Below are 24512 nucleotides of genomic sequence, written 5' to 3' on the forward strand. Positions count from 1 at the left end.
TCCGGATCCGACTCATACCTATCGTAGATGACGTTAACATGGAACTTGCAATTGATGGTTTCTCTTACAGTAATTTGAAAATACTCAAAAAACTCAAAAGCACGTGAAGAATCTGTAAAACCTTTATTCCGTTATTAGAACCATTGTTACACATATATATATACTAATATGATTATTGCTCTTACTACTTATGCCATCAGATATCAACATTGTAAGAGCCGATGGGCTGGGGGTTCTAACACAAGTACAGTCTTCACACAATTATAATACCTTATTTTAGTTATACAACATACATTCCGGAAATGGGCATTGTCTTGCATAGCATCTTCGATTTTATCCACTGTATACTTCATTGTATTATGATGATTGTCTGGGCCACTTAGTTACCATATTTTCGTACTGATGCTGATTCAAGAACAAAAGGCCGTACATTCAAAATAGGGTTACTAGCAAGAAAAATTAGAACAGTTATCAACTAGTTCAAGTCTCACTGTGGACGTCTTCGTATTGCACAATGAGAAACGGGGTCCGTCGTCTATGTTGGTAAAATGGCATGACTGTACATTGACCATGCCAACATTTTAAACATTTTCTCTTTATAGGTTAAACTGGGTGAATGTTTGTCAGGACTCCAGCAGCAGGTATATCAATGACAGCGACATTATCCACAGCGGTACGCGATACTTGCTGTTCTTAGTTCCTAGTCCACCTGAAACTTTCAAAAAGATTGCCACACATGAATACTGCATTGAGACAGGTTCGTTTCAGCAGAGCTAATCCGATTCTCTATATATTATCAGCCGGGCGTAAATGACCGAGTGCAGGAATGTTCTCCAACCAATACGTTTACACTATTCCAGCATTATCCCCTTCTTTTCAAAATCAAGTATTGATACCGATTAATTTACAGTTTAGAATTTACAGCTGATTTTTACAGTGGAGCAAACTTCACTAGATACATATGTGATATATAGAGGATACTAAACGGCCTTCCGTGTAATACCACTCTTATTAAACGAGTTAATGATTTGGTATCAAACGAGCGAAAGGTAACAAAGGTTTCTGTCAACATAAATTGACAGAAACTGCCGCGAAATTCCCTGCAGTGCGATCACTCTCAGCTTTCCGCGAGTCAAGCAAGGGCTAGTAAAATTGCGACATCGGCATTAGCATTATGACGTCACAATTTTGAACCATTTTGACGTCATACGTCAAGCAGTATTACACTAGTGCAATACTGCCGTAAAAAATAATACACTGCAGTATCTTCAACGGGCGAGTAATAAATGCACATAAACACAGAATCAGTAAAATAATTTACAAAGCGATGGTGTCCGGATCTGAGGTGGTTCATCCCGTGCCACATCATACCATGGTGAAAAGATTGTGCTTGCCTGTTTCAGTGATCAGTAGTTTACTGTGTCAGAATGGCGTATGATCTCACTTTTGACTTGCACTATAAAGCAGGCAGTAGTTTTGGTCTAGCACGCGTAATACACGTAACTCCGATTCCCCACACCCACCCCACCCAGGGGCCAATTTTCGGGACAATTGCAATTTACGGGTCCATGCCTTCCTAACATAACCCTAACATAAACCCTAGCTTCCGGGGGCCGTAAAGTGCAGCCTACTCGTATATTTCTGCTCAGTCTTTATGGGTGACAATTAAGGAAGTGTTGAATACATGCCTCGTGAGTACATCTTACATGTAACCTACAATGATAGCGCGGAGTACATACCGGTTACGCGTGGGAAGAGAAACACCTCTTTGATGGCGGCCTTGGCAGGAAGATCTGCTACACACCGAAACGGGATGTCTCTCTCTCCGCTAAGCATGCGAACAGTGATTGAGCTCTCACAATCACCGAAACCTGGAAATGTGATTTGTTTTGCGTTTAGTTCACAAACACTAATGCGTTACTCACAAAATATAAATTTCAAAGGTCGAGGAGGCAATCTTGTTATTCATCACTAATGCGCACATATGTACAGCAAACCCGAACGCTACTTCAAATCCGCGCTCCCCAAAGCGCATAATTATCAAGAAATATAAATTCAACATGCAGTTACTGTGTTTTAAAAATGAGAACGTTCGAATCAGTTTACCATCACTATTGTATATCTTAGAAGTAACGGTCGTAATGTCATGTAGTTCTCGTTGTCCCTTGAACCATCTGAGGTCTGCAGGCGGATGGCTGTGCCAAGACCGACACGTAAGGTTAACGTCACTGTCACTAGGCGATACTGACGTTATATCTGACGTCAAGGTAAGGCGTTCCATTGGTACTGTGATGCAAAACAATAATATCAATTATTAACCAAAATCACTAAAACGCTTAGGTCTGTAAACTGTTTACTTTACCTCGCGTTGGTCCAATTTAACTAGCTAGTTAATCTAATCAATTTGATGCTAAAATATTTTAGATTTGTTTAAATATTGGTTAGACTCTTGCAAAAAAATCCTCAAAGTATATGCCCACTCCACAATTTTCCAGGAACAGCCAGTAAATAAATTGTCTGAACCAGATCAACGTGTGGTTGACAGCCATGTCCCAGATCGCAACCAACCGATCACAATTAAACAGCTCTTGCTACAAGCTCTTTGGTTTGACTTAAGTTCTAAACGTCAAAACCTGGATCAGTTCATGCTTTTCCCACAAGCTGCTATAAAACATAAAAGGTCAAGGACATCCACGGTAAAGGTCGAAAATATGAAAAACAACCCGTTGAAACCTGTACAGCTCAAAAGTCATGTAAAGCATTGTTCTTCAGAATTTTAGGTGCCTCATAAAATGAGTAAAGGATATTAAGACGCACCAGAAACAGACACGTGCGCGGTGGCCGTATTCGTTTCTGCGTCACATTGGTATAGTCCGTCATCCATCACCGTGACGTCACGAATGACAAGGTTGTAGGTGTTCCTGATGTAAAACTTGTAATTGTTTGTCGACTTGTTGTTGATTGAAGCAATTCGTTCGTTAGTGCCTGAAATCTGGAGAAAGGTGTCCATTATACAACTGCAAGATAAGCGATCAACATCGTGAACATCGATCTACACTGTTGGAATAATAGATACAAACCGATAGAAAATATGAGGCCCTTGTGTAACGTATTTCCTCGTATACTCATTCCTCTGATTAGAGACGGCGCTTATTAGAGGGAGTACGGTGGATGTGTTTATGAATATGTAGATAGAAAGCGCTCGAAACTGACGTACGTACTGACGTAGAATGCACTCTGGTTTCTTGGCAACACGTACACAGTACGTTCCACTTGTAAATCATAACCAAAACACGTTTCACATCCTTTACAATATCTTTGGAAGACAATCCCGAAACATAAGGCGTGTACTTTTCATTTGTACGTCAGGTCATATACACTCAACAACAAAAAAGGTTAAGGACCGTTCCAATGTTCAATGTTAAGGTATCTAACAGTATATATTATGATCCATATAATACTCACATGTTGAATAATATACTTAATATTTGAATATATTTTTAAAAATAATTTATTATATTTTTTGTTATTATTATTACTTTTTTGGTTGTTGTTGAGTATACTTACCCAACCTTATTCCTACTGACTTAGAAATTTATGAATATTCTCACAACTGGGGATAGGGATATTTTGCAAAGATATTTTGCTCCAGCAAAATGCTTGAAAAAGTATTTACATTAAATTACAAAAAGTGTCATGTTGTGGGCCTTATTAAAAAAATAACTGCCATAATTGTCAGACTCACTGACTTGGCTGACACAATCATGTCATCGTATCCCAGTTGTGCAGATCGATGCTCATGTTGTTGATCACTGTATATTGTCTGATCTAAACTCGATTATTTACAGACCGCGGCCACATAGCTGGAATATTGCTAAGTACGGCGTAAAGCAACAGACCAACCAACCGTGTCAGTACTACCTAGTGACCCATCCAACATTCCATACACGGCTTGTGCTGCGAAAATTACATCCTGGTTCCCGGGGTCTGCTGCGCTAACGCTTCGATACTAGTGTCGGAGCGCTAGCGCAGCAGACCCCAGACACCAGACGCCAGAAAATATTCAACGGTCGTGACGTAAATATGACTCTTGATTATTACCTATCATATAAGACACAAAGTCACAACCGTACCTTTTTCCAGATCACAAGTTCTCCCGGTTTCTGGCGTCCAGTTCCACATTCTAGTGTGACGTCATCACCAATAAACGCTGTCACATTGGACGGCGTGATGGTGATCGTGACGCTGGCGACCAGACTGAAAGCTAGAGAAACGGAGCACACTCATTTTATTACGTCTGACAGTGCATTGATGTGACGGCATGTCTGTTTCAGCCACTGTACCCATCGATTTAAGTTGTTTATTTCATATTACCCTCTGTTACCTAAATGAACAATCGTTTTGTCGATACTGTATTTACATTTCTCCGTACAAAAATCACCAGTGGTGCTACAAGAGCACATATCAAAATGTATATTATTAATTTACAAAACAAAAATGTCCGACGTAAGAAAGTGTTACTTAATTAGTTGTTACTTATTGAGTAATCTGATGATATATTTTGACAAATATTTTAAGTCGTTAAGACTGAAAGTACAAAGTGTTCGTGTAACTCTGAATATGTTTCTAAATTTTATAATATGTCTAAGTGGTTTATACAATGATCTATCGTAATGAAATGCTTCACAGCGGAACAATAGTCACACAAAATACACACTGTGTTCTCTCACACTCACATCGGTTAGCCCAATGGTTAAAGTGTTCGCTCGTCACGCCGAAGGCCTGGGATCACAATCCTAAGTGGGTATACTGAACGAAGCCTCTTTCTGGAGTTCCATGTCGTGATTATCTTAAAAGCGGCGTAAAACCAAACTTACTCACTCATTCTACCACTGTAAGCCTAACGACTGGTGTGTGGGATTTATGATTCGTTGTGAAATAGTTAATGAAAGGATAAGCAATAGCTTGCGGGTCGTAATGAATATCTGTTTAAAGAAGGTAGTTGTTCTAGAAACAGGTAACACGTGCCTTTAGAACCTGACATTGTATCACCTCGCCATTTCTTAATTCAGTACGGTTTCAGTGTTCCTTAAACGGTTGAGGCATGTCAGCTTTCAGAATTAACAGGCGATGAGAATACTACTGTGCTACCACAGCTGTTCAGTACTGGCTCCTTGACAACCAAGTACACGAACATTGTTTTTATAACCACTTAACATGTACCCATACGGTTACATAGGAGAATTATATTGTACACATGCAGGTTCTACAGGTATGTTTTGCAGGTATGTCAACCAGAACAGATCATATTCTTATAAATACAATAAAAAATTGATAAGTACAATATAAATTACACGTGATCATAAACCAGTCTAAGTAAACTTAGTCTCAGTGTATTTCGTTACACTCCACCGTAGTGGGGTGTAACGAAAAGTACTGAGGATAAGTTTACTTAGACTGGATCATGAATATATTTCATTAAGATAGATATCTGTTAGATACTGTTTTGTGACATGAAAACTGACGAAATGATTAGTGTATAGACTGACTGTAGCTTCTGTAGTTATAGAGGTCTTGTCAGAAACAAAAAAACAAAACAAAACATGGTTCTCGTCTTCATTAAGTTATGGCGATACAAAATTCACAGATGGGGTTGGCTGTTAGCAGAGATTTACCACCTTACCCATAAATCACGAAATTAAAAATCGACGGTTTTAATTTTTAAGAAATTTTAAATCCATGCGATCATTTGTATCTATATATGTCCGTAATACCACGCATACCGGGTGTTAATGTATTTATAAAACTAATATGATTTATTGCTGTTATTTGTCTGTGTTTCCCCCTTCTACCCGCTCTGAGTTATTATTAAATAATATTAAAAAACATATCTCGTGTTCCCCCGCCATTGTGTAAATCTTTATATACATTTACCCTGAACACTAGTCAGGTCAGCTTCATTTTCCTCCAAATACATATGTTTAAAATGTTTCCAATGGCAAAGCGATTTCATCTATTTTATATAAATTGGTTTTATAACTATTTTATATCTAAAACATCTATATTTTAGAATTTCTTAAAATAAGTTCTACAATTAGTAAAAATACGTTTTCTATTTGCTGGTTGAGCTTAGACACGGGAAACGCGTGAAAAATATCTCAGATCTTTGTATGACTGTTGTTCAGAATAGTTTCCGTTGATTTGGTATGTACATTTCCCATACCTGCGCTAGGGGAGTGCCGTGTTCATTTATAGTTTGTACTATGAATGTACTTAAGCATTCATAACTTTTATTTCAATAGTTATCTTTAGAAAAAGAAATCATGGCCGAAAAATGGGAGATACTGTAGACATGTCCAGACCAATTTCAAGAAGTTACGTTGGAAACTGTGAAAACAGGTCACGTATGCCACGTAGAAATGTTATTATTGACACCCCGGAGAAATTGGTTCGATTCGCATATGGGTTCAATGTGTGAAGCCCTTTTAGGTAACTCTCACTGTGATACAGAACATTGCAAAAGAGCGCAGTAAAACTATACTCACTCAGTCACTAAAAGCAGGTGATGACGTACTCTGATATTATACCTGTACCTCATCATGTCAGTGTCATAGTCGATAAAATATGTGGTTCATCGTATGGATGAATAGACCTTTGTATTATCTGAAGAAGGAGTAAAGTGAATTCCAACCTGGTTGTCGAAGTCTGCTGCGCTACGCGCTGAAGCGTAACGCAGCAGAGCTCGGGAACCAGGATGAATAAATTCGAGTCGAGTTACTGATTTTGATCATGAAAATATGCATCGAACAAATATGTAATTATGAATATTTACACATTCATATACATTGCACCGATGATCGCACAAATAATAAACTAACCTGTAAAACAGAACAAGCCCAGTCGTATAGTCATCGTCGTCGTTGCTTTGGAAGAAGGGTCGATCGTCACTGTCATACAAAACGAGTTGAATATGAGAACGCGGAATAACCAAAATCACTTCTCTAAACATTCGTCTGTCATTTTGGGCGCGGATCAACACGTTAATATGGTTTCTGATAACGCTAATTACTAGGCGATTAAGCATGCCCCTATAACCAGGGCGACGAAAATCGACACCAGAGCCGTTCCACATTGCATCCTGTTGTCATGTATCTGTGGTATCTATATACAGTATGGTTCAAAATTATTGAGAATAGCTAAAGCATTTCATATTATTAAACGAGAACAAATCAGATAAAATTGAATGTATTGTGAAAGTGAACTGACCTTTTCATGTTGTGTAGGTAACAATTTAATATTTTATCAAGTCTCCTTGAGCTTCACGGCACAGTCTAAGACGGGTAGGCATACTTCCTATCAGAGAGGTTAGTGTCTCGTGAGTTATGCTGTCCCAGTATCGGACCACTTCTCTCTTCATGTCTTTAATTTTTGTCAACCCCTTTTGATTCACACATTCTTTCATCATCCCCCAAATGTTCTCAATGGGATTTAAGTCAGGACTATACGCAGGAAATGGTAATGCAGTCACATGTTTCTCCTGAAACCACTGCTTGGTATGTTTTGCGGTGTGTTTAGGATCATTATCTTGCTGCAAAATCCAGTCATTTCCATAAAACACATGTGCACTTGGAAGGAGAAAATTATCTAATATGTTAGTGTAGCGTTGACTTGTCGGATTTCCCTCAAACACACACAGCGGGGTCGTTCCTAATAAGGATATCCCTCCCCATACATGAAACTTTGGGCTGTATTTAGGTCGTCGATACAACGGTTCTGACGCAGACTTTGTCCATATTTTCACATTATTGGGATATACCCATATTGAGCTTTCATCAGTAAAAATCACATTTTCCCAGTCAAAGTTTTCATGTGCCAAACACCACTCAACACGCCTGTCTTTATGTTCTTGTTTCATGAGAGGAGAAGGAATTCCAGTCTTTTTCTCCCATCCAAGATCAATCAAATTTCTTCTAACTGTAGATTTTGATACAACTGTTGATCCCCTTTCTATCATTTCATACCTGATGTTGGAGATGCTTGCCCTTTGCTTTTTAGACGCTAAAATTCCCAGCCGGACGCGATCTGAGAAGTCCAATTTTCTGGGTCTCCCTGCTCCTTTCTGGTGCCCAAAATCCTTTCCCTCTTTAAAATTCTTCCTAATCCTATACACAGTAGAAAGAGGAGTTCCTGTTCTCTCTGCCAATGTATTTACATCATCTATTCCTTGATTACACAACTCAAAAATCAACCTTCTTTTATCTTCAGCAGACATTGTTGACAGTGCTGAGGAAAATGACGTCTGCTACAAATTCAGGGGAGGTAACTCTAATTGTACTATACTCAGTAGGCCAAGATGAGTTACCTCCCTTATACCATTACTTAGTTTTAAGTATCAGTGAATCAGTTGAGGTGTTAGGATAGCTCAAAGTAAGAAGAAAAATTCTCAATAATTATGAACCAGACTATATTTAATGCAGTGACTCCCCAGTTCCAACAGCATTGCCGATTTGATTTTATGAAGTTTACATGAATACATTATTTGATTCCAAATCCAATTTAATAACGGATACCTGAAAAAGAGTAAAAGATTCATGTATAAAATTTATTGACCAGTAGGAAACTGCTTATATGTATATACTTAAACCACATACTTAAAAAAAACCCAAAACAAAACAGAACATACCTTCCCGTAAGCTCCATGTGGATAAGACTGCACTGTACGCTAAACAGAGCAGTTGAAGAAGAGCCGGTTGGTTCGTCAGTTGGATGGATCGAGCGTTTGAGAAGTATATTTTTGATGGTAGAAAAGCATACAACATGCGATTAGATTAGTATCTTTTATTCCAATCTCAGAAACATACCATAGCTATTTGACGACATACAACATGCGAGTAGATTGGAATCTATAATTCCAATCTCAGAAATACTAGCATACTATAGCTTTTCGATGGGCATCATTTCATTTGAAAGTCGGGGCCCTCTCAAAAGTTTTACATTTCTTTTATAAAATTGACCCTCGCAATGACACGAGGGCCTGTGGTTGCAAGAGACGACTAACGGTATACATTGGTCAGGCTTTTGTGTATATTGGCACATAAATTGTATTGCAATGTGTTGCGATGCAGATACCTGTATTGCGATACGCATGGCGATATACCGGAAACGTTTAAAGTGTGTGAAATGTTCTACTCTGTAATTAAGTCCCAAACGTATATGTTATGGTTCTGATTTTGTCTGGAAATTATGTTGCATAATCAGGGATTCTATTTTATTTATATGAAATGTATGATATTACTGTTTGCCGTTTTGTCATTGAATATCGAAGGTAGACATTTGTTGTGAATGACAGTCTGTGAAGAATTTAATTTAAACCATAAGGATAATCAGAAAGTTTAATATAATATCAGAAAAAATATAGCAATACATATCGTTTAGTAAAAAGCGTATTACGATATCCCGGTACATTTGTGTAATATCGTGCAGTGTGTTTAGTTATTACTCAAAGATCGCCATCTTCCCACCAAAATATCTTACATACATAAATAGCTCAAGAAAGCTGTCGCTTTTATACTAAAATATACATGGAAACCTAAACATATAGTCATGTCTCATAATAGCTACTTGAATCAGCTTGAACCCTCGTCAACTGTTGCTAAATAAGTGCGCAACATATTTCCATGATCGTGACAGAGACGATGCTTATTAGCAGTTTACCACAACAACAGGCTAATTACCTGAATGAATAGCTGTAGCATGCTTTCCATCAACCTTGCACACCCATGTGTTTATATCATGTGCCTGGACACGGGAGGGTATATAACACCCACGGGCACTGGTCAGTTTACAGTTGACCATAGCCCTCTCTCAACAACAGGTCGAACTGCACCAAACATCATGATGGCCCTGTCCAGTATCATAGTGGGTCTTGCGATTGTCCACAGTAAGTGTATAATACAATTGTTTATGTGTGATTGGCTACCCTCTTGGGTACCCTCAAATACTAGTATTCATATTTCTCTGCTGTCTTGGTACCATTTATTTGGTTGTTGTTGTGCTATCGAGTATTCCAGTACTCATTTAGTAATCTCAACTCTGTGACTATGGTGTCTCTTTGGTTACGAGAGGGGATGGGGTAGCATAGCGATTTAAGCGTTCGCTCATAACGCCGTAGTCCCGGGTTCGATTCTCCACGTGATGTACAATGCCTATTTCTTAAGTTCAATGCTGTGATATTGATGCATGAAATATTTCTTGAACATTGCAAAAATGGTGTAAAACTAAAGTCACTCACTTGGGCATTATGATTTAAGACTTCTGTAGCATTAACAGCTGCCTGTCACTGAGTGGCACAGTGTATCTAGTTACCGTGATATCAGGTTGCCCATGAAACCCGTTGCCTTACCAAACAGCTCGAGTATCATGCTTTGTTTGTTGTTTAACGTCGCCCTCAGCAATATCCCACCTATAATTGAGTCTGTAAATAATCGAGTCTGGACCAGACAATCTGGTGATGGCGTTAATCTTGACGGAGTCATATACCCGAATATCATGAACTCCTTACGTGGCTGACAAATCACTGCACTCGAAACTGAAAAAAACGTAATCCGTAATAACAGCTCTTCTTGCTTTTTCCTCCAGCAAGTATGGCCGCCATATCGTTCACCATCGCCCCTTTTAACACAACTGCCGGGGTAGGACAGACAGCCACCCTGGCATGTATCGTCGCAGGGAAAACCTCAGAATCCGTAAAATGGAGAAAGGTAAGCATGGCATGTTGTAGACATTTAGTCTCGGAGTAAATATACTGAACAGGAAAAGAAACGCATAGTTTGTGGAGCCGAGAACAACCATAGCGCAAAGTCACTCTTGACTTGCCAGATCATTCCAGGCGTGAGACGGGTTCATGTTCGCGTTCGCTCGTGACGCAAAAGACCCGGGTTCGATTCCCTTCATGGGTACAATCTATGAAATACATGAGTGGTGTTCCCCACCGCGATATTGCTGGGATATTGGTAAAGGCGGCGCAAAACTACATTCACTCTAAAGTTATGCTATGCAAAGAAGGTAAAAAAAGTCAAACGACCGCTAATTCGTAGAAGAACCCTGTGTCGACGTGACAAACAAGCACTTTAACCAGTAGACTACCCCATGGTCCCGTTTCTTTGACGGACGGATATATTGTGTATAACTCGGAGAAGAGCATGAGATAAGTTTTACGCTGCTTTCGCAATGTCCCAGCAATATCACGACGGGGGACACATAAAATACTGTGCATTCTAAAGCATCCTGGCTAACTATGTCGATATATTTCCTAGATGCTTCTTTCAGATACTCCTTTCATGCTGGTTATTAAGATGGTATGCATGTGTCTTGTGACTGGGCGATAGTGGGAGTGAGTGAGTGTAGTTTTACCCCTTTAGCAATATTCCAGTTAAATCACAGCGGGTTACTCTATTGTATCCGTGTGGGGATTCCAACCAGGCTCATCAGTGAGACGAGCGAACGCTTTAATCACGGGTCTACCTTACGACCGGCCTGTTGTTTGTGAATCGCTCCAGGGTTAGAAATGATGCCCAGCAAACCGTTGTGGTTGTATAAGGAATCATAATCGGTGGTTCGGTGTGTCTTCATGCTCTTGACTACCCAGATCGGTGCTCATGGTATCAACCACTAGAGTGACTGGTGTTGCTGTTCCAACACAATGGTATACGCGTACAGTTCTATACATAATACCAATACAATGAGAGAAGTCACTGTTCAGTACAGAAAAGTGTGTTTGCTTGATGTTACTTGTTCAGTTTCAAGGTGTGTGATACGGATAGTTAAACAACAGACGAAAGGCCCAAGTAAAAGCTTTAGAAAACTTAGACCCGTGAAAACCCGGGTTAGAACTGGTCTTCAACAACCCATGTCTGTCGTAGGAGGCGACTAACGGGATCGGGTGGTTAGTCACACTGATTTGGTTGACACATGTCATCGTGCCCCACTTCGTGCGTAGATCGATGCTCATTGTGTTGATCACTGGATTATCTGGTTCAAACTCGATTACTTACAAACCGCCGCCATATAGCTGGAGTATTGCTAAATGCGACGTAAAACTAAACTCACTCACCGATTCACTAGAAAGGTTTTGTATGTAACTGCATTTGACTCTTGATCGGAAATAATGAAATAATGATTTTGTTTTATTGCAGACAGACAACACCCCGTTAACTGTTGACACCACCGTGGTGGGTTCCAGTCGATACCAAGTTGTTGGGGCGTATAACCTCACCATCTCCACAGTCACCACATCGGATGAGGGGGGCTATATCTGTGACGCTGGGACACTGTCGAAAACTGCATACCTCAGCGTTGTCGGTGAGTTGCACTAATTGATTGCGTGCCTCTATACTAAGGCGTAACAGCACCAACAGTAGTAACAGTAGTAGTAGTAGTAGTAGTAGTAGTAGTAGCAACAGCAGCAGCAGCAGCAGTAGTAGTAGTAGCAGCAGCAGCAGCAGTAGTAGTAGTAGTAGCAGCAGCAGCAGCAGCAGCAGCAGCAGCAGCACAAATAGTTGTAGCAGTCTGCTGTTTGCACACTCAGCAATATTTCAGGTATGGCAGCGGTTTGAAAATAATCGCATTTATACAGCGCAAAGACTCCGTTAGTGACAGAACATACCTTGATGGCAGTTATTAGTGTGGCGGTGGCATCCAAGCAACCAGCAAACCTGTCCCCATTCTCCATGGTCCTGCTTGTCGCCTTTTATAAGCATGGGCAGCTGAGGACCTATTTAAACCCCTGAATGTTATGGGTCACACAGTACAGTAGTAATGACTTCATACCGGGCAGACTGTGAAACAACAATTACCTCTCCCCCCCCCCCCCCACACACACACCCTTTAACGGCCATTTGTGTATGACCCGATTTGGGATCAAACCACCTTCGTCTTAGTATAGTGCTTTAAAGTTGTTCACTGTGACGTTAAATAAATCAAAAGTATTAGCTTCTAGGTACAATTGGAATAGCATAATCAAAACAAACTCGTGTACACATTGGCATTGTTTGTTACAGACCTGCCAACTAACGTGAGCCTTTACTGGAGTAACCCCCCAGTCCCTGGGCTGCTGGCTAACCTGACGTGTAAGGCTACACACGCCAATCCCGCGCCCAACTTCGCCTGGTATAAGGATGACAGACTGTACACCGTTACACCCGTGTACTACACAACGGGTACGACAGGTAAAGTGTTCAACATTTAACTTACTCAGCTAGAGCTCACCCTCCAATGCTCCTGATCTGGGTCGGCTGGGTAGCCTAATGGTTATTGTGTCCGCTCGTCACGCTGGTTCCATTCCCCACATGGGTGTGATGTGTGAAGCCCATTTCTGGTGTCCATCTGCGTGATATTGCTGGAAGCGGTGGAAAACCATACTCACTCTATTTAAGAACTTGTCGACTGAATGTCAATATAATTTAAAAATATACTACTCAAAAGAAGTTAAAGAACAAAGTTGTTCATCCGACTGAAATGGATTTGCCATGATTGTTGCAACAAACATGCTGCCAGATTGTTGTCAGGTAATGTAAGCCTCAAACACGTCTTGAAACTCACCCACTCACTCACTACAACAGGGTACGTGGATGCCTACAGCGTGCTGCCAGTGCGTTTGACAACTACTGACCAGTCCTCCAGGTTCCGATGCCAGCTGGAGTACACGGGATTGTCCAGGGCCATGGAGGCCGATCTGGTGGTGGTCCTCAGCAGTGAGTTCATATACATGTTCTAGATTTGAGAGAAACGTACAACTTCATGAAAAGTTTTGGAGTTCAGTTAGAAATTTTTGGCTTTGAGAAATACGATTACCTTGTAAACTGATGATAAGCATAAATAGCCTCACTGTGGCAGAACGCAGTCAAACTGCAGCGCAAATAGGGCTGCGCAGTGTTCAGAGAAATATGACCAGTCTTCCTATTTGCGACCGATGCGAGCAAAGCTTTGCAACGCACTTCCCTCAAAACTTTTTTTTCCATTTTATTTCGTGCAAGCCCGATAGGTTACAAAGCGTCATATTTAGATAGTGTTGAGGGCTTGCCCAGTCTTTTTAACAAGGTTCGTGTGTACGCCCGGGCGTTTTCCTTTTCATAATGGCAGCTACGCCCCTGGTTTTCAATGTCAAAATGAAATATCGCCTGCATCAAAGGTAGACACCCATTTCCTCACAGGGTTGTGCTCCCAGATTTCTAACCTCATATTTGATAAATACTCACGTAAAATATATTTCAGTCAAGATTTAAAGCGCCATTCGTGTCATATCAAATGTGTTTCTTTGCTTCCATTACCTTAACCAGCAACCAGCTATTTTTCGGGACAGTTTGGCTGTTGTCAGAAGCTCCCGGCCTCTCCCTGCAGTTTTTTTTTAAATCTGTAAGAAAAATACAATGATGGTCCTAACGTGTGTTTTCATGAGGTCATGTCTCTTTTACAGGCGTCGGTCCCATCCAAACCAGAAACATCTTTGTCATCGTGTTTGGAGTGTACTTTGCATTCCTCCTGTGGCAGTAACAGGGCGTCATGCGCATACGCAGTAAAATAAACCAGCAGACGACATCCGCGAGGTATCCATGGCAACACTATGTCGAAGTAAATTATCGACAGTATAATTATGGAAAGGGGTGAAAATTGTTTCAATTTAAGTTTCACAAGTACATTTTATCTTTAAGTTCGACAACATTCATTGAACCCAACAACGTAAACTGACCCTTCATTCACAAAACCGTTTTGATCTAACTTTTGATAGTAACATATCTATAGATGTACACGATCCACTACTTTTTAAGGGTATAGAAAAGATACATAACCAAAGACACATTTAGACATGATAATAAACTGTCCGCTAAATGACGCCATCTTTGACAGTGTCACCAGCTCGTGTTGCTGCCTATGACCGGATGCGTCTGCGCCGATTCAGACCTCTCCGATATGGTAATAGTTGTGGTTTCCAATCTGCTGTTCCATGATAAACATTCACGTCTCATATATATGACCCAAGAATTATTTTAATAATTAACCCATTTCCAACGATTCCTTTAAATAAGGCTCCATATTTCCGAGACAAGGGTGTCGTGTGCCATCCTTGTCAAAGTCTTTTTACCTATACTTTGATACAAACTTGGACACCCTATTATAGCATGTCCGTGATGTAAATCAATAAACATAGTGATCTACATTATACTCCTGTTGTTTTTTCCATTTCATAAAAAATGAAATCGTGAGTGAGTTATGTTTTATACCGCTTTTAGCAACATTCCAGCAATATCAACGCGAGGAATGCCAGAAATGGGCTTCATATAATGTACCCATGTGAGGAATAGAACCCGGATCTTCGGTGAACGCTTTAACCACTAGGCTACCCCACCGCCTGAGTAGCTTCTGTTTTACACATCTATATTACCGGTAACAGTATTCCTGTTGCACAACGGCTTCAGTGGAAGAAACGTCCGCAGTGTCGAATGGTGGTTAGTATTTAGATGAAGCCGACGTCCCGGAACCTAGAAACCTAATCGAACCAAACTGGGAGCGAACACAAAATTAGTGGGAGAGAAAAGTTTTACGCCGCATTCGGCAATATTCCAGCTATACATATCGCGGCGGTCTGTAAGTCGAGTCTGGACCAAACAATCCAGTGATCAACAGCAGGAGCATCAATCTACGCAACTGGGATACTAGTACATGTGTCAACTAAGTCACCAAGCCTGACCACCCGATCCCGTTCTAATCCAGTTCTAATCCCGGATCTTCACGGGGCATCTCTACACAAAGACCATGTGATCAAACCAATCTAAGGTAGTGAATGCTAAGTTTAGCTGCTGCATATGACGTCACAGCAATGGTGGCCAAAGTCTGAACATTTACGAGTGTTCGTTCTGACCAAACGGTAGCTTCTGACATCAATTAAGATTTTCTAAACCATAATGATCTTTTGTTCGTTTTGTTGCTGTCAAACTTTTACCTTATCAATAAATGGATTGTGGGACATCAGATGCAGTGACTGGTATGCTGCTCTCACTCTGGCAATCAGTATTAAAGTCTGGGGTAAGGCCAAGAAAGGTAAACGTTTCACATGATTGTGTTGGGCTTTTTAGCAGGGCCTGTTGTCAAATGGTATTTGATTTGAGAATCAACTCTGTTTTAGTATTGTTTTGAATCATCACGAAATCACGTTTTGGAATATGCATAATATTTTAACTAACTGTATTCAGATACACGATAATTTTTTCTTGGGCCTACATCAAGTTGTCCAGAGGTGTCCTGCGAGGACAGGGAGAGTGCGCTTTAACTGAGCTGCTGTTTCATGGATAGAGTCCAAAGTGAATTCAGTTTGAAGAATGTCTGGCTTGCAATATGACAGTATTGCTAGATTTGTACAAACGTTTCAGGGTAGATGAGAGGTATTGAGGAATTAAACAGACGTTATCCGACGCTGGGTCAGCGTTTCTTTGCTGTCGTTGGGCCCACGTCGAACCAACGTTGGGCCAGTAATATTATCCACGATTGGCTCAGCGCTGGCCCGACGGTCACGATTATCACCCCCCTGGAACCACTGTCCTGCAGAGTGCAGTGATGGGGTGACTGTCCTCCTGCGTTTGCAGTGATCGCGTGCTTGTTGTGGTGGTGAATGTAAGACTGGTGTTAAAAATCTAGTCACCATTTGCTTTGTAGATCCAGATCCTGAGGTAAACGTCTTTGCTCATCAGCTTTTAAGTGGACTCATTTGCTTACCATCAATTACAGGTGTTTATACCTTGCTTGGCTTTAACTTGTATGGAAGGCTTCACGTGATCCCGTAAAGCAAGAAGTCTTATTACTTGAATCTTCACCAGGAGTTATTTAGTGCAAACTGAAACCAAATAAGTTATGTACAGAGTTCAAATAATCCAGACATATGGTGGAGAACTAAAGATTTTTGTGGCTATTCGTAACTTATTGATTTTGTGATATATCAAATGTCCTTCAGAGGACAGACCATGTATGGCATTTCTAAAAAACACAAAAATGTTATGTTTAACTGTTTATTTGAAATGATCAGTAAACACCACAAAATGAATAAGCATGGCCCCTCATTCTTTGTTGTTTGTTACACATGCAACAAAGGTGCTCGATTTACAGCCTCTTAAGGGAAATCAGTTCCCGTTTCTTCAAAGGCAAGTCAAACATATTTGTTTAATATTGACAAGAACATCAACAATTTTGCAAAGAATAACAAAATATTTAACAAAATGTATTTTGATTATACACCTTTTTTCTGTGAAGATATCTGGAGACAGCTTTCTCAAATCAAGACATGTTTTCGTGGTACATTTAAAATATTTCAATTAGCAAAAAGGGAAATAAACTGAAAATTCTATAATATATAATCATAGATAAACCTAAAGCCATCTTTTAACCTTTCATTAAATGTTCAACAGCTCTTCAAGGAATTCAAGTTGAAGTGACTGTATACAACAAACATGATTTTTTTAATGTGGTTCATTGTAATATGCTTAATGGATATGCATATGTATATTACACAACCAAATATATTTGTAATCAAACAAATCATGTAAATGGGATCAAAACCATGAAATATGAAACCAAACATATTCAAGACACGAATACATATATGTCTAACATTTAGCCAGAGCATTTGACACACACACACACACACATAAGCATATGTTTTTGGATTTGGACAATAGTATCGAGAGATTAAATAAATATAACTTGATTTGAACCACAGTGAGTATAGTTCATGAAAATGACATATGTCTCAGTTTCCACAGCGGTGACAAAATGTTTCAAAGAAAAAAAAAAAACTGTGTCACAGTGTACATGTATTTTATACACATCCAAAGAAAACATATGGTAATGACAGCTGATTATATATCAGCAAGTCTATATGACATCCTTTTTTCTTGCACATGGGTCTTAAAAACCATGTTCAAGTTGTGCCCTTAAATGTTTACAAAGCTATATAATCGTATAGTCCAAGATTTCAGAAACCGTTATGTGTATTAATCTCAAATTGACATAAACTGTCAAATTCACATATGTATTACATGATGTGGTGGTGTGGGCCAGAGAATATGTTACAAATATTTGAGATAACAGGATCTGTTTGTATTACACTGTATGTACAATATCACAATAAACATTTATGTACATTGACCAAAGGATTTACACATTTACATGGTGCGCCTTTTATCAAGAGAGTTTGTTTTTTTCCTTCTAGTTCAATGCCACAATCAGTACATTTTCCAGTTATGACTACAATATTATTTACAATAATTGTGAATGGACCAGATAATCAAGTGATTGATATGACAAGCATCTATCTATAAAATGACATTGGATATAACCAAGTAAGCAAGTCAGTCCACCTGATCCCGTTTGGTTCTTTATACCTATTAAAGACCAACACTAAGAGAGTGAGTGAGTTTAGTTTGAAGCCGCTTTTAGCAATATTCCTGCAATATCACGTTGGGGTATATCAGAAATAGGCTTCACACATTGTAACTATGTGGGGAATCAAACTTGGGTTTTCGGCATGATAAGCAAGTGCTTTAACTGCTAGGCTACACCACCACCCCACATTAAGAACTGACTGAACATGACAGAGGAATACACTGTACACATACAAAACAGAAACAACCCAATGACAGGAATTTTGACAGTAATATGAGAGTTAAAATTTTAGAAAGGTTTGGCAATATTTGAGCTGAAATCTGATGATTCTTTAAAACTGAAACACATTAGCCAAAAAGTAGGTGTAATGATATTAAGAATTTCTCAGTCATGAATGTGCAGTAGAAGACATTAACTATTTTTATGCATTAGTGATACATTACAAAATTACACTGAATCATATCAATGAGAACATAAACAAAAGTCAGAGCAAATACAAATAAATACTTTTAACATATATACACACTACAATCTCAATTTGCTCTTGTGCTCAAATGTTTTTTTGAAAAATTACCGAAAATAATTCTCAAAATTCTTCCTTCAGCTAATGAAAGACACAAACTGATTTGAAATGAAAGCAATACCTATTCCAAAGCACATCTTTCTGTTTTGGACATACTGTACACTGAAGATGTAACCTTACTACACATTGGCATCGTATTCTAAAACATATTGTTTCTATCCTCGAAGCAGGTCCTCATCATCACTTTCATCAAAGTCATCCTCGTCAATTTCCCCATCAATTGATGACTTTCTTTTCTTTATCACAGCAATTATGAATCCGAGGACATATATCTAAAAAAAGATGAAGTAAATATTGTATTTTACAGCAAGATCACCACACAAATCAGCATGAGATAATTAAAACAACAAAGTCTGGGTCTGAATCTCATTCGATGTATTTGTTGACGGACATGTGCACAGTTATATCGCTCCATGAATTTGAGGTAAAAATGATGTGCTTTTATTGTGCTTCAATATAGATACTTTACACAGTGTGATTTGATATAAACACATTTCATTTACAAAAGTAAAACAGATTGGGGACAAGTTATCCAACTTCCCTAATATTTACAGACATCCATTTTCAGTATTACACATCCTAGAAGTGAGTGAGTGATTGAGTCAGTAAGTGAGTGAGTGAGTTAAGTTCTATGCCACACTAAGCAATATTTTTGCTTTATGGCAGCAATCCATAAGTAATAAAGTCTGGATCACACAATCAAGTGAGCAACATCATGAGCATTGATCTACACAAGTGGGATATGATGACATGTGTTAATCAAGTAAGAGAGTCTGACCACCCGATCTCATTAGTCGCCTTAACGTCAACCATAGGTTACCGAAGGCCAATTCTAATACAGAGCTTCATAAGATGGGAAGAAGAGAAAAAGTATTAGAGGGAAGAGAGGAAGGGGCTCAGCTTGTATGATCAGTCAAGAAGGTTTTCAAAAATACATTAAAGTACGCATTCGATGTCTCTGTATACTGACCCCAAGGAAGATCCATGTGCCCCAGTAGTAAGCTGCGCCAAAGAACCACATCTTATAGAAGAACCGCGTCAGAAGCAGCGCCATCCTCGTCACCACGCAGTCCTCTGAAAAACAACAGGCATTCATGTTAGACGTACACATTATCACCCGTAAAATTGAAGGTCCTTTGAGTGTCAACAATTTTAAGAACTACAGAAACATGTAACACATACGTACGTAGACTGGACAAAAGTGGGACCAACCATCAGAGGTAAACGACTGTCAGCTACATTGTTGCAGTGGGAAAGTTATGCTTCGTGATCTCATGGAGTTTACTAAGACCCAGTGTCACTGGAAGGTACTTTCATTATGTGTTAATTTACTGTAAAATCATAACTGGACAACCTTTGCTAAATAAGGCCCCCCCTAAGTAACTGAAAGAATTATGGCAAATTTAAAGGAATTGTATCTCAAATGTAAACAAATGCAGCCCACCCGCTAAACAAACACAACGTCCCTATCGGAAACAATGTCGGTAATACTTGAAACACGTTCGGCCATCTTTGGAGATTTCTCGGCTGCGTTCCGTGATTTGTCGGTCGCGTCCTGAAACTCACACATAAAAACGTGGCATCACTGGAAGGAGCACCCGTTTCAGTGAGTTTTGTTTTTAGTTTCTACTGTGTTCATTTTTATAATTATCCATCTTTGACCACCAGTCTTGAATGCTTTTAGGTATGAGGTGTTGTTGGAGCTACAGATTATTTTTGTAGGAAAAGAACGTCACTGCGAAAGAGCGTAATAAGTCATCCCCTTGATGCTTCCGATGTTCAGACGTATGGGGGCATGACTCATGAGTCTTTTTTGCGGTGACGATCTTTTCCTAAAAAAGCAATTTATAGTCCCAACAACACCTTATACCTAAATGCATTCAACACGGGTGGTCAAAGGTGGACGATTATAAAAATGAAGTAATAGGACCAAAAATAAAAGGCACAGAGACCGGTGTTACTTCCAGTGATGTCATGTTTTGATGTGCGAGTTTCAGGACGCAACTGACAAATCTCCAAAGATGGTCGAGCGTGTTTCAAGTATTACCAACATTGTTTCCGATAGAGGCATTGTGTATATGTTATTACCGCTAAACAACCGATAGCGCTGCAATTGTTTCGCGAGTGGGCTGCGTTTGTTTACATTTGAGATGCAATTCCTTCAAATTTGCCGTAATTGCTTCCATTACATTGGAGGGCCTGTAAATACAGGGCAAAGGATAAAATGTCACGTTAGACAGTCTTTACTACAAGAGAACTATCCTTGCCATAAGTGGTTATAGTAATAAGATTCCACAGTCAAAATGTTTATGACGTACTTAGATGGTGACAGTGATGATCAGTGGGAGGTGTTTGGGCAAAGTGTTGCTATTTCCAAAGATTGATCTTGGCAAGTGGTAAATACACTGTGTGAGGTAGGATGTTTACAAACCGTGATGGGGACACCTGAAGAAGTGTTGCACTGTTGTTTTCTCTCACAAAACCCCACAAAATAAATCACTAGCCCGAAATTTGAATGTGAAAACTATGCAAGAAATTACAAACCTAGATGAGAATAAGATATTGTTGACATGAAACAGATTTTTTTTCCAGCACAAAGCAGTAGTGGCGCTTTTGCACACTGGTTTGACTGTTCATGTTTAACAACTTATGTGTACGCTAAATCAAAGTGCCACACATTGTGTCCAAGTGAGGAATCAAACACGGGTCTTCGGTATGATGAGCACACGCCTTAACCACTGGGCTACCTCACTACCTCCGTGGAGTATGGATCCATGCTATCAGTTTACTGTACATCTTGTCTGTATTAAATATAGACTCATACTTGATTTTCACTGAGGAGGGACACCTGTAAGGCCTACATGATGTCTGGATTTCATCGCACATTCTTCTGAAATACTGTGGTTTAAATGAAATGGCATTGAAAGGTTAGTCACCTCACTCATTCCTGACTTCAGCCATGACACTCACCTGCCACCTCCATGGTGCACTGATGCAGTGGAGCAGATGTTGTGTTTGATGCTCCTGTCGTGTTGCCCTAGAAACAGATAGTGGTGTTCATGTTTCTTTTCAAACATTGGTGTGATATTATGCCTCTCAAACCCGCTACTCAAGCCCTATTCTCCATGACTGAAAGGGTTCCTGTGTTAAACTGTACAAAATTTAAATATGAATGAGTGAGGTTAGGTTTACACTGCACTCAGCAAATATTCCAGCTACATGGCGGTGTTTGTAAAGAGTTGTGCCTGGACCACACAACCCTGTGATCAACATCATGAACATTGATCTACGCAACTGGGATACAATGATATGTATCAACCACCCAATCCCGCTAGCCGCCTCTTATGACAAACATGAGATACTGAAGATCAATTCTAAACTGGATCTCCAAATGTGATTAAAATATTAATCGACACAAGATTAAAATATGAACTGATACATGCAAGTGTGTATCGTGCATTATCTGAGAATGTAACTGATGATAACTAATGATAGGAGAAAGTCCTCTGAAATACAAGTAAATGTTAAAAAGGACCAATTCAGTTTGAGTGAGAGAGTGAGTTTAGTTTAACACCACACTCAGCAATATTCCAGTTATATGACGGCTGTCTGTAAGTAATCGAGTCTGGATCAGACAATCCAGTGATCAACAGCATGAGCATTGATCTGCGCAATTGGGGCATGATGACATGTGTCAACCAAGTCAGTGAGTCTGACCACCCGATCCCATTAGTCGCCTCTTGCGACAAGCATAGTCACCTTTTGTGGCAAGCATGGGTTGCTGAAGGTATGGTCTACCCCGGACCTTCAACGGTCCAATTCAATTTGAAGTGAAGTCGCAGTGTGAAGAAAAAGAAATAGACTCACATATTTCTGGCTGCCGAAGGTGGAGTACTGAGGTGTGAGTTCATACACAATGATGTTTATGGCCAGCACGATGAACATCAGTATCATACACAACATCAGCAGGCCCTGGGGCCGTGTACGACGAGGGCGGATCTTGTACATCTGATACACCAAAACATTGTCGACATTATAGGAGGAAGTGAGTTAGTATGGTTTCATGCTGCTTTTAGCAATATTCCAGCAATATCACGGCGGGAGACACCAGAAATTGGCTTCATATATTGAACCCATGTGGGGAATCGAACCCATGTCCTTGGCATGATGAGCGGATGTTGTAATCATTAAGCTACCCCACTGCCCCTACATAATTGGAAATTGTAACAGGGAGAATTCAACACTATTCTTGCATTATTGATCCTTTTGCTAGATATAGAATGATACATACGGCAAATGAGTAATGTTAATATCTTACTCATAATATTACTATGGCTTTAGCTTTCCGTTTGTTTCTGACACACAGAGACATTTACAGCAATGAAAAGTGGATCCTTTCACATTTGCACTTTTTCTGTAAGTTTAGTTTTGAAGAAACACTGTGTTTTATCTCAAAGTTGTGTCTGAATGAACGTCATGTCTGAATGGATGTCATGTCTGAATGAATGTTGTGATTGAGTGAATGTTGTGTCTGAATGAGAATGTCATGTCTGAATGAATGTTGTGTCTGAATGAGAACGTCATGTCTGAATGAGAATGTCATAACTAAATGAATGTTGTGTCTGAATGATAATGTCATGTCTGAATGAATGTTGTGTCTGAATGAATGTTGTGTCTGAATGAGAAATTTATGTCTGAATGAATGTTGTGTCAGAATCAGAATGTCATGTCTGAGTAAGAATGTCATGTCTGAATGAATGTTGTGTCTGAATGAGAATGTCATGTCTGAATGAATATCATGTCTGAATCAGAATGTCATGTCTGAATGAATATAATGTCTGAATGAGAATGTCATGTCTGAATGAATGTTGTGTCTGAATGAGAATGTCATGTCTGAATGAATGTTGTGATGGAATGAATACATGTTGAGTTTCAATAAATGTCATGTCTGAATGAAATTCATATTTGAATGAATGTTGTGTCTGAATGAACGTTGTGTCTGAATGAATGTTGTATCTGAATGAACATAGTGTCTGAATGTACCCATGAACACAAAGGTGGAGATGCTGACCCTGATCCATAGGAACCAGATGCCGATGTTGCGGATCCCAGACATGGAGCAGAAGACGAAGTACACGATGATGCCGGACATAAGGATGTAGTCCAGAGGGAACACCTGCAGAACAGCAGATAGTGTCAGTGACATCAACATTGGTGTTGGGCACTGGTTAAAATTGTTGACCAATTCATTACAACCGATGAATCATCAAAAATAATCGTTTAGGGTCATTTATCAAATTTTCCTGATTACTTCTGTTAAATGTTAATGTACAAAAAATAAAAAAAACCCAAACATGTAGTTCGTTCAGGTTTTGGCACAAAATGCATTCACAAGTTTCACCTCTTTAAATGATGACTAGTATGTCAGTCAAATTAATTTCCAGGAGTCTTTAGGACAAATTCAATCAAGCCTTGGAATGAACTGTAGTGCTTGAATGAA

General features: G+C 39.5%; 3 protein-coding genes across 3 annotated transcripts in view; 1 reads left to right on the top strand and 2 right to left on the bottom strand.

Annotated features, from left to right (window-relative positions):
• Positions 1–623: 623 nt before the first annotated feature.
• LOC137291942 (cell adhesion molecule 2-like) lies at positions 624–4838 on the bottom strand. Its single transcript, XM_067823497.1, has 6 exons — positions 4811–4838; positions 4134–4264; positions 2818–2992; positions 2107–2286; positions 1740–1871; positions 624–715 (listed from the first exon to the last, which is right to left on the bottom strand). The coding sequence occupies exons 1-6, from the start codon at positions 4836–4838 to the stop codon at positions 624–626; spliced, it is 738 nt and encodes a 245-aa protein (XP_067679598.1).
• A 5056-nt stretch (positions 4839–9894) lies between these two features.
• Positions 9895–14550, top strand: LOC137291943 (cell adhesion molecule 2-like). The gene is made up of 6 exons (XM_067823498.1): positions 9895–9940; positions 10639–10760; positions 12195–12360; positions 13059–13226; positions 13620–13751; positions 14474–14550. The coding sequence occupies exons 1-6, from the start codon at positions 9895–9897 to the stop codon at positions 14548–14550; spliced, it is 711 nt and encodes a 236-aa protein (XP_067679599.1).
• Positions 14551–17043: 2493 nt separating this feature from the next.
• The window catches only part of LOC137290570 (probable lysosomal cobalamin transporter), a 36013-nt gene continuing 28544 nt past the window's right edge, over positions 17044–24512 (bottom strand). Inside the window, exons 11-15 of the mRNA XM_067821606.1 lie at positions 24084–24188; positions 22880–23020; positions 21983–22049; positions 19983–20086; positions 17044–19284 (exon numbers count right to left, since the gene is read on the bottom strand). Coding sequence (XP_067677707.1) covers positions 19168–19284; positions 19983–20086; positions 21983–22049; positions 22880–23020; positions 24084–24188 — 534 coding nt within the window. The 3' untranslated portion in view covers positions 17044–19167. The remainder of the gene's footprint in view (positions 19285–19982; positions 20087–21982; positions 22050–22879; positions 23021–24083; positions 24189–24512) is intronic.

Source organism: Haliotis asinina, chromosome 7, assembly GCF_037392515.1.
Source record: "Haliotis asinina isolate JCU_RB_2024 chromosome 7, JCU_Hal_asi_v2, whole genome shotgun sequence".
NCBI lineage: Eukaryota > Metazoa > Mollusca > Gastropoda > Lepetellida > Haliotidae > Haliotis > Haliotis asinina.